This window comes from Micrasema longulum, unplaced genomic scaffold, assembly GCF_059751315.1.
Source record: "Micrasema longulum isolate JH-2025_06_02 unplaced genomic scaffold, ASM5975131v1 h1tg002280l, whole genome shotgun sequence".
NCBI classification, from domain to species: domain Eukaryota; kingdom Metazoa; phylum Arthropoda; class Insecta; order Trichoptera; family Brachycentridae; genus Micrasema; species Micrasema longulum.
In genome coordinates, this window is record NW_028279436.1 from 200,856 (window position 1) to 213,044 (window position 12,189).

Genomic DNA, 12,189 nt, shown 5'->3' on the forward strand with positions numbered 1-12,189 from the left:
AAGTAATTAATAATGTGTACAGTACGAGTATATTAATATTTCATACTCAATTTTTTTTTTTTTTAATATTTTTATTTCTAAGCACTCTTTATACCACATATATGTAAATGGCAGAAATGCCGTATATAAATAAATAAATATGGCAGGAAGCAATTTTAATAAGTTTAAAACATGAAAATGAGAAAAAATTAAATAAAATATTATTTAGAAGTCAAGATCCAGGCCATTCAACTATTGGATCGATTCAGGAATGTCTTTCTGGGGAATCCTCGATGATATGCTTGATGGTTTTTCTTTTGGCACCACAGTTACAAACCGTTAAGGGTACCTTCCCTCATTTGTGCATCATGTCCGCACATCTCCTAGTCCCGCATCTGACCCTGTTAAGTGGAAACGCAACCCCTATTTTCGTATAAACAAAGGAGAGTGGATGCGGACAACAAAATGAACAGCGCACTCAGCACAGTAATTGCCAATAAGAATATGTAAATCGAAGTTAATCTGGCAGTGCATGACGAAGTTTTAGTCCCAACACTTATGTATGGAAGTGAAACATTGCAGAGGAAGGATGAAAGCCGAGTGATTGCGGTCGAATTGCAATCTCTTAGACGAATGTGTGGGAAATCAATGTGTGACAGGGTTACAAATGATGAAATCAGGCGAGAGTGTATGCTGGAATTTTCCTCGTCCATGCGCTTTGTAGCTGCAAGATGATTGGTTATCTAGCTTCAATACGTAAATGTTATCAAATACCTCAATTCTGTAAATGGGGTCTAGAATTTCAACCGTCCATGCGCTCATTAGCTGCAAGACAGTGTGTAAGCCATTGACAGGTCATACGCCCTGTAGACGCCTAGACTTCTATATTACCTTCTCTTAAATGTTCTTCATCTCTGTTGTAACATGTCAATGAGATTTGTCATTTTTCCAAGTCTGTGAATAGTACATCTTTGCAAAATTTAATGAAAACCTGAGATGGTGAGGTTTATTGAATGCGTTGATTAGACCCGGGATCACCCCTGGGTTTTGTAGTGTATTACTTATACAACTTCCTTTTGTATCTTTTATTTCGTACCTGCTGACAAGCTTCTAAAATAGAGGCTCAGCAAGTTATTCATTTTTTGAGCAAATGTAGAAGTTCGGAGGTTTTAATTTTTTTTTTATTTACAATATTTTGAGTTTGTCAAATTTTTTTAAGACAAGGACTGAATTCAATCCCCGGGGAGCTGTTCATATTGAATGTCAATATTGAATGTAATATTGAGTGAATGTTATACAGTGTGTAAAGTGGTCACTTAAACCAGCCAATGATAGGTCGTAAGCCCTGTAAATGCCTAGACTTCTATATTACCTTCTTTAAAATGTTCTTCATCTCTTTTATATTATGTTAATTTTTTTTATTTGTAAATATGGTTATTAAATAAGGCCAATTTTTTTTTTAAAACTTCATTGTCAAATTAAAATATAATGTAAATATATACCGTTATAATACTTACCGTTCATGAGCTCTGTAGCTGCAAGATGTGCTATAATCTAGCTCTTATCTTTTACAATTTAAATAGATTTTGAATATTTATTTAGTTATTTTTATTTTATTTTATTTTATTCAGAAAACATGCAGTCATACATAATAAGTATTAAAAACAACATTTTTTTAACATAAAAAGACCAATTAAGTTTTCATAAATTATGCAAAAGATATAAACATTAAATGTGACAAAAAATTAATAAATAAGAATTTATATTTAAATATAAATAGATCAATTAGAATAGAAATTACAAATTAACTTTTTTTTTTTGCACCACAACAGGCCAGGAGGCCCAATTACAGTGGTGAATTATATTACAGAACAACCAGGTTTGAGAAAAATCACATTTTAATTTTTTGTGTTCTCACCGGGGATCGAACCCGGAACCTTCCGTGCGCGAGTCAAGCGTTTGACCACTTCACCACGGAGGCTTAAAAGCTTCAATTAAATTTATTTGTCTACAGAATCACTTTGTAAAGCGCCCTTGAGGTATCATATTACAAAAATGGCACTATATAAGTTATCCATAATTAATAATAATCATAATTGGAAACAAGGAACTAGAATTCCAATCGTCCATGCGCTCTGAAGCTGCAAGACGTGCTGGGATATTTAATTATTGTACAGTGCCCTTGAGGTGATTTTCACAAAAATGGCGCTATTCAAATTATCCGACTTTAATAATAGTGGTCAGCGCATTTGTCTACCATGCGAGGCCTCAAGTTTCGGGTTGACATGAAATATTTATTGAAAAAGGTGTTTTTTACACTAGAATATTTCATAGTCCCTGGACTGGTAACTGAAGCATAAAACTGATCATCTTACCTTCATGTAACAAAAGTGACCAAGATATGCTGCGATTGGTGTACCAATGCAGTGCCCTATGCACCAGGTGCGGAAAGGTAATGATGATGAATGACATTTGCTGCCATGAGAAATTATAACTGTTTCTTTCTCCGCAGCCACAACACGGGAACCTCGCACTGGCTGGACCCCCGCCTCTCCCGCTTCCGCAAGAAGAGCCTGGCCGAGTGCCGCGAGGACGAGCTTCCCTTCGGCTGGGAGCGCATCGAGTGCCCCCGATACGGCTCCTACTTCATCGACCATGTCAACCGGCGCACGCAGTACGAGAATCCCGTCATACAGGCCCGCAGAAGGACGGGAGGTATTCTAATTTCGACTATTTTGCTATGCACTCGAATCTTTTTTGTGCGGTAGACGCTTTCTGTGGGAAATTGCACAAAAAAGCAATGACATCGAAAAAGTGAAGATGCGTTTCGTGAATTTTAAAATCCGCATAACTTTGAAGCAGCATGTTAAAACTTTAAAAAATCAAAGCAATAACACGATACATCAAAAATAAAAATGAATTTTGGCTTACATTGATATTCTATTAACAAATATGTTTTTTTTTTTTTAAACACTGATTCCCCTCATTGGGACAACTCGTAATGTCAGACATCAACTAAAGAAATAATAATTTTAATTATGATGATGTAATAACTTAAATTTACATATTAGTTATTAATTATTGATTAAAAAATACTTGGTACACTTCCACTTATTTATTTGACCAATTAGCGCTTTCACCCTCTAATGAGCATCTTCAGACTGGTGAATATTATACAGTTTAAGGGTAATTTATATAAAACTAAATATTATCTTGAGTGTTAGTAGATTTAAAAATAAGTTGAAAAAGATACAATACGCAATATTTCAATGAGCAATATTTCAATTTCAACAGAGTGAGACAAATTATTGAAACATGTGTTGGCGGTGTACTTTAAGAGAATATTCTATTATATGAAAAACATTTATTGTTTTATTACAATGTACAGGGTCCAACTAAGGGGGCTAATAAGGGTGAGTTTTTTAATTCTATCTGCTGATTTATTAAAATTCTATCCCTATTATTTTTTATCCTTTTTATTTCTAAAAGAATTTTAATAAATATATAAATATAAGTTATTACATCATTACGATGGAATCCCATCAAGAATTGTCAATAAATAATTTTAAAAAAAAATATCTTAGTACAACTGGATGAACATATTAAGTTCTCCAAAACAAAAGCCATTTTCGGGAGAAGTGTACAAGTTTGGATATTATCTAAGGGAAGAGACCATTGCAGGAGACTGCTACGAGACATTGCATAGATTCATTTATAGTAATATTGAGCGTGTTGTCCTGATGTTTATTGAAATGTATGTTTATGTAATATTTTTTTATTTGTAGTATTCTTTAATAATACGCATGTGTAGAGGTATATTATTATACTCTACTAGATAGTAGCTATTTGTTATTTCATGTAAAACATATGATTAAATGGATTTAACCTCAAGGAATAAATTAATAAAATAATTTAAGTTACTTACAATTTTCGGTTTATTACACACGAAAATACAGAGATTAAACAATTACTAAACGATTTTCAGAAACAATGTTTTTCTGTAACAGATTCTTGCAATTTGATTTATTTATTAAAAGGACAAGATCTAGATGCTAAGAACGATTTAAGTATATTTTATATAAATAAAATATTAAGAGATATAACAGTATCCACAAAAAAAAAAAAAAATGTATTCAACCGAGTTTGACATTATAATGAAGTGAAATTAACCAGTTTAGAACCAATAACCAATATATATAACCAATTTTGATTAATTCTGTCACTTCTGTCTATGTAAGGGTTTTAACCACTTATAATTTATAATATATGGAGGGTATTAGAAGCATACTTACAAATCTCCACCAAAAACGGAAATTAATAATTGATGCCCAAATAAACTATACATAAAAATCTACCTACCTAAATAATAGCGTATTTAGTTTAATATAATGAATACCATAAAGTTATTGGTTCAAATATAAATTTTGCCAACGGCTTTATTTGAATTGCGATGATGTTTCTAGAAATGGGCAGCGTAGAGAGGGAAATGGAAGGAGAGTCCATGAATCTGCGCTCGATGTTGTCCCGGGACCCCGGCCAGCTGACTGGGCATAGATTCACCGTAACCTTACTCAAATCCTCCCAGGTAAATATTATTTTTATTAAGCTGATGCGTGTATATTTATTTATTTTAAAGAACCAAACAGACCAGCGAAGTTTGTAAATAAAAATCATACATATTATTAAATGGTGTTACAGCGTGTGTGTGTGTGTGTTTATGTGTATTTGTATAAGAGTAAGTGTAGATATATATTAGTGTGGGAGTAAGTGTTCAGGTGTGTGCATCATTAAATAGTAAGAGGGATCGTATCGCAGCCAGAAATAATAAGTCTTAATTTATTTTTAAATAAAGTAAGGGGCATGTAAAATATATCAATAGATGAAAAAAAAAATAGAATATCAAGTGTACATGGTTATTAAACATTATAAATTAATGTGTTTATCTAGGTCAGTGGTGGCCAGCATACAAGGTCAGATGCGCCATACGACTCGATCTTTTTTTACCATATTACATTTACGTTTGGGGTTATAAAATAGTGATAGAAATATGAACTGCTTCTCTTATGAGAGGAAAATGAATACTTCAATCATGGACTCGCTGACTTGGGGATGTCGTTGCCAATACGCGCGCCAGGTTACTGGCCACCGTGTAGACCAGCTTCTATACAGAATTACATTCCGATTCTTTTTTCTCGGTGTAATTTTTGTTGTTTTTTAAAATTATTTTGAATTGAGCATATTGTGTTTCAAATGCCAATGCAAAATTGAACGCTGACTCAATGTTCCTTCTTATTTAGCCGTTGAATTATTCATACCCTATATCAATATTTGATATTTGATAACATTGCACAGATGTTGTCATATACTGGTTACAAACGCCCATGTAATTTAATATTCTTGGCGATAAACAATGGAGATAAGTTCACCTTTATTGTATATTGTATACAGTAATATTAAACCGAATCAATCATTTTTGTCCATTTGCATTAATCTAAATTTTTCTTGCAAAATACACCGCTAGACATTTAATTCATTCTGTACATTAGTAACGGGTTACATCTGCTACTCGTCACGGAGAATATTGCAACCAATCTTTATGATTTTGTCCGTGGTGGACGCATCTACAAATGCGCTTTTTTTCTAAGCTTTTCTAAAAAGGGGCTACCTTGAGTGTACCGTACATTCACGGAGACTGGATCGCTGCGCACGTACAAACCACGAGCCCACTGCGTGATATCGCATTAATGGCCCATTTTACACCACGGCAAAAATTTACATGGTTTGATAAAATACAATACGGTGATCGATATTTATTGTTTTACAATTATTTATTTATTTAATGCCTGGCAAACGCAATAACCAGTACACCATGAGACCGACTAATCTCCAGTCGATTTCCTTTTACAGGATTTTTACCTGAGAGTACTCGCTAAATTTAAATAATGAATTTGATACAATTATCATTTAAATTCTGGATTTGCATCCGTCTGCCTCTGAAGTACAGATATGTAATAAAGACAAATGTAAAATATATATTTTTATGAAGTTTTATTATAAAATTTCTAATATTGATATGAATTCTAAATTTATTGGATCATGGTTATTACACAAGATTCACACAAAATGAAGGTTTAGTGATTCCAAAGACAAGCAACAAATATGGGAAAAGAACTCTAAAATATGTGGTTCCAGTTATGTCCAATTTGTTACCAAACAACCTTAGAAATTCAATTTTTTTTTTTTTTTTTTTTTTTCAATTTTTTGGAATGGCACTACCAAAAGTGACGAGGGCAAAATAATAGACTGGCTATTCGATCAGGAGTTTATATATTAATAAAATTGCATATTTGTAGATATAGATAAAACAGAATTATAAATATGTAATATTCTCATGGATATTTATATGTGTGTATATATATGTTCATTTGTGTGTATGTGTATATATGTATATATGGATATGTATGTGTGCATGTACGGGTATATATATATATAGATATGGATATAGACTTAGATATAGATATGGAAATAGATACAGATATGCAAAGAAATAATGTTTTTAATAAAATGCTTTGTGCCTATTAAATGTGTACACACTTCTGTTTTAAATTTTGGTACTCCGGTTTTGTATTTATTTTTTATCTTATAATTGCGATATAATTTATTTATTTTTTGCTTTTTTTTTTACATTTTGAAAAATATTATTTAAAAACATTAATTTCATGTACTTTTTTTTTTCGCTCCTTATATTTAAGTTAGTAGTAATTATTATTATACAACTATGTAGTGTTATCATATGTTTTAATGTAAAGGATCTTTACCGTGAGGATCTTTTTCGTGAGTCCCGTAAAAAAATATTTTTTAAAAATGTTTTAAAAAATAACAAATATGTAATATTGTATGTAAATAATAAATAAAAAACCTAAAATACGTCTACAAAGATTCGGACATTCTCAAAACATTTTTGCCATGTTCATTGTATTTTGTCATTAATGATTTGATTAAATCATGCCGACCTTGTTTATCAGCAAGTAAATTGTTTCAGGGTTTGGGGTTTACACTGGTGGGGGGGGCGAGTGAGACAGCAGACGACGCCAGCGAAGCGCAGTCATCGTCCGGCTGCTGCGAAGACTTCTTGCAGATCAAATCCATTGTCCCCAACAGCCCGGCATGGCTCGACGGTACCATACATGTTAAATTTTCCTATCAATTTATCCCCCCCTTATGCCATATCCTTGACTACAGAGCGCATGGATGGTAAGAAATTTAGTGTATTTACCTTTCCCTTACTGCCCTAAATACATCCGCGCTTTAAAAAAATAAGAGATTTAAAAAGGGAAAAATGGACATTAAAAAACCACTGGGTATCGCTAACGACTCGGGCGAAACATGCACCCGCGCCAACTTCCCGAGAGCTACTGAGTAGCTATATAGTACTGGACTACGTGACTGACTGAGAGTATACTTTTGATGATATTTGTAATTTATTGATTGATTTGGTGTTTATTTTGTAGAACTCCATATTTAAACTTATAATATTAGAAATCAAACACTGATTTGAGTCTACTGAACACTTTATTTTATTTTTACAAATATAAAAATAAAAAACTTCGTGACAATTGTTTCGCCTTGTTAGGGCATTTTCAAACGAATGTCACAAAGTTTTTGTCACGATTGTTGTCACGAATTGTCACAAAGTTTTTTATTTTTGTAAAAATAAAATAAAGTGTTCAGTAGACTCGAATCAGTGTTTGATTTCTAATATTATAAATTTGTAATTTATCCCCGATTTCCGATAAAATATTTTTTTTGTGCCTAATAAGTACTTATTAAATAATAACAAAGTCAGTCGATACGTAAATGTGTAATGGAGGAATACTGAAAATCTAAACCCAACATTTATTATATTTATAAAGATATTATAGTTATTAGACGCAATGTCTACTAGCTGCACATCACCGGGGAGGGAGGGTTAATGTAATTGAAAATAGGAGATTTCCATCTATCAGAACTGACTTTCTTTCTCTCTTGACAAACTGGTATAAATTTTTAGGTGCTCTAAGGACCGGGGACCTCCTAGTGCGTGTCGGCAGCACGTGTGTTCTGGGAGTAGGACACGCTCGGGTGGCCAGACTGTTTCAGGAGATTCCCCCCGGGACAGCCGTCACGCTGGAGCTGTGTAGAGGTAAGAAATTCATAGAATTGAATTATTTAGACTTCTTCCTTGCTGAAGATCTATGTGGTCTGTTGTCCAGAGGGTTGCTCCTCCTGTGAGGTGTAGTCCCAGCTGTCCTTCCATATTTTGAGAGGTCTCCTGTTAGGCTGATTATGTAGTGCAATATAAGGGAGTCTGGTGGTGCCCATTCTTTGAACATTACTGTATCAGTTCCTCCATTTTACGACATCCTCAGCCTCACAAATCTTTCTTATTCTGATATTCCTCACACAATCTCGGAGAGATTTGTCTGCTATCATCCTCAGTGTCTTCATCTTGGAAGTCCTTGTTTGGTCCTGGCTGTGTCTGCCCTTGCTTCAAGACATGGTATCTTATAATAGCCTCAAGGGTGTTTTACAATTTTATATGTAAACATACATTCTGACTAAACTTAAGTTACATATAATATTAGGTGTACCCATAAGTAATGAATCATTTTTAGGGTTTAATAAAGACGCTTTAAAAACACTGGTGGAAACGAATCCTAAACTGAGTATCCAGGAAATAGCAAACATTCTTCAGGCTACTTGGTCAACAGTTCAAAGACATCTTCATGAAATCGTGAAGGTTTGCAATCGGGGTATATGAGTCCCACATCTATTGTCGGAGATGATAGCTATCGACGCCTATACCTCAAAACTTAAAGATGTAGAAATAAGTAGTTAAGGGTTGGTTGGAGTTCCTACCCCAGATAGAGATTGACAGAGAAGACACGAGGTTGCTGTTTGATGCGTATTTATTACATGGCAAATAATATACAGCACTTGGTTGTGTAGCGCGAGCGTAGCGGCGATGAGGAGTTGAAGTAACTGCACCTGAACTACATGCTGGAGCTGAGCGAATTGAACTCGTTGAGCTGACTAACTTGAACGGGCTGACTAAAGTTGGCTGCGTCCTGTGGTCTCTTTATAGACGACGTTCCTTTGTAGTTCATTTCTTCATGGTAGGGACGATGTGAATGTACTGCGGAACAATGCCCCCGGTTTAACGTGCGATACTAAAAGAGTTGCATTATACGAATGTATTGGATTCAATAGAAAATGATGACAGCATCGTCGGTCATTAGTCTACTTCAGATGATCATTAGAACTAATTTAACACGTGTGTGTTATCGATTATGGACTATGGACCCTACAATAATACAGTTGGATTTTTTTAGAAATTTTGACATTTAGTCCTTTTGTTTTTAGGTTATCCTCTGCCGTTCGACCCCAATGACCCCAATACTAGAGTATTGACCACAGTTGCCGTAGAAGCCGGGGGAGCTTCTAGAATGAGACATCTAACCGAGGAACTACGCGAAAGGTTATTTCCAAAACATATTTATTCAATGAGATATTTTAGTGCCCGAATTGTACCCATTTTGAAATTAATGAGCTTCTATCACTGTGACATGTGTAGATTTATTGTGAGGGGTATATTTAGATTTATTTTAGATATCAAAATGCATACTAATCTCAGAGTAATAATGCGCCAAGCTATAGAGGACCCCAAACATAGGAAAACCATTCTATGACTATTGGGTATTAAGTTAGCTACAGTTCGCAGCAAAACAATTGGCCATACTCAGGTTGAGAATTGCCAAATGGATATTAATTTGCATTGTAAATACTTTTAAATATGTACCTGTGTATTTATTATTGCAGGGTTATTCCAATTTATTTTTCTATAATTCGCCTATATTTATTTTATAATACTGAAAATACATGTGTGTGTTTATTTTTTTATTTATTTATTCATTTTATTCACAATATACTTATGTTACATTTATTGAGACATAAATCCTAACTCCATGGAACCAAATTCCTGTGTTGAGTTTGTTTGTTTGTCTGTCACATCTCCGAAACGGCGAGTCGTAGCTGTCCGAAATTTGGACACGTCATTTTAGATGCGATTTCAAGGTTAACGTAGCTATTTTCGAGTAAAATTTAAATCGACCTCTACTCGATAAAAACTCAAACTTTATATGGGTGCCTAGTGGGGCCCGACATATTGCCCGTAATCATCTGTCATTATCAACAGTAAACATACTTTAATTCACAAATTTATCCCCTAAATTGAGATAAAATAATATCTGAAGTAAATATGTTGATATAAAGAAAGTTTTTAAGCAACATAATACACGTGTCGGGACAATAAATGCCAAAAATCAATGTAATTCTTAGGAAAATATTCAAAATCAATTACCTGTGAAAACTGTCTCCTTTAACAGCTTTGACGCTCCTACTGCTGCAACCAAACATACTGCAATTCACCATAGTCGATTTTTATTTATTATAACGTAAATATCCAAGTTATTTACAAACAAAGCTAAGCACAGCTACAAAAGCATCCGATCGAACCGTTATGTTTATCTTGTCAAATAAAACAAAATGGCCACCAATTGGTTGCTCACCAACATCGCTTGCGTTCTATGAAACATAGTGATAGGGCTTCTCTGTAGGTTACGCATTATTACTCTGAGAAACTAATCGTTTTTAGATATATCTAGACTATCAAAATATAAAAGTATATATGTCTCTTTTGTCGGCTTAGGTTTAATTTGGAAGAAGGAGATAAAAGATCACAGGGGAGTAGTTTGGAGAGAACCACTCGAGGGATGAACCGTTCCTACGAACGGGAACATCTGGACGAGCCGCACGATATTCAGGACAGAAATAATCGTATCAATAGGTCAGATCAAATACGTATTACATTGCTTTATTTAATCCCACGCTCGGAAGGATCTAGAATACCGTTCTGTTCTGGTTCTATTGCACACGGAATAGGGAAATATCACATCCCACGAATACCGTTAAAAATATATGAAATTGATTTAGAAAAATTAATTGTATTTTCAAAATCAATATGGATATCGTGGAGAAATGTTTTCTTACATAACTTTAAAACATATGAGAGCATTGGAAGCAAAGATAGCAACCTCCAAAAAAATATTTTTTTTGGTTATGATGTCATTCTGTAGTTTATAAACTTTTTTTTAATAAAAATCATGAGTTGAGTTGCAAATGTAGTTTAAAATCATACTTCTCATCAGACCATCGTTTGAAAATAGTTTTAAGCAAACATAGCAATATCCATAGACCAATGACAGGTTTGAGATTTAATTTTCAAAATGGCTGTTAAGTAAATAACAGCATTTATCGATACTATTCCTGGGCGATTACCTTTCGTTCCCATCCTTCCCTTGACCCATCCTTATGGTACCTACCTAACATCAAGATAGAAGAAATTCAAAAATAGAAGATTCGGATTTAGAACAAAAACCAAACAACATTTTTGACTTGACATAAAATCGGATAAAAAGTGGTTGTAATCGTCGCGCGTCGTGGAAAACATTGTTATATTTTATAGTTCATTTTGTCATCCAGTGCCAGAAATTGAAGAACATTCAGATCATATTAAAGGTAGGTATCCATTCCATGTTCCTATCCTTTCTCAAATATCACAAATTTGATTTACATTTACAGTCCGCCTTTTCGTTAACAATGGCCGTGCCATACAAATATTAAGAAAGTTTTTTGAATTCGTGTTTCTATTAAAACTAATTTATTAGTATTTTAATGTTTAAGTTCAGTGAGAATAACATTTCCAACATGAAGACTCTCTTTGGCATTAGTGTAGCAGTTTTTGTTATTTTTCTCGAAAACACCAAAACGGGAGTTTGCTATCTTTGCTTCCAATGCCCTCATATGTCCCTATAAAAAGGCGACATGTTTGACCTTATAATTATAATATGACGTCTAGATTTGTGACGATGTTCTATTTAAATTGAAACGGTCAAAAACAAAGTTCAAAATTCACATGAATCGTGACGCATTAGGGGTGTGGTGGCATTGGACCATTTTTGTGGGAAATTAAAATAATTAATTAAAAATATTTTTTATGCTACTATTATAGTAAGTTGTAATAAAAAACGTCATATTTCCTTATTGTACTCTCCATTCACCCGGTTCAATTTAATCATAAATGCTACACGTGGTTCGATAAAATACATGGAA

At 33.7% G+C, this 12,189-nt stretch overlaps 1 protein-coding gene across 1 annotated transcript in view; it reads left to right on the forward strand.

Annotated features, from left to right (window-relative positions):
- Positions 1-12,189, forward strand: part of Magi (membrane associated guanylate kinase, WW and PDZ domain containing protein magi) — a 40,506-nt gene that overhangs the window by 6,037 nt on the left and 22,280 nt on the right. The window contains 6 exon segments of the mRNA XM_088239835.1: positions 2,492-2,694; positions 4,443-4,564; positions 7,022-7,157; positions 8,030-8,161; positions 9,382-9,496; positions 10,727-10,864. Coding sequence (XP_088095961.1) covers positions 2,492-2,694; positions 4,443-4,564; positions 7,022-7,157; positions 8,030-8,161; positions 9,382-9,496; positions 10,727-10,864 — 846 coding nt within the window.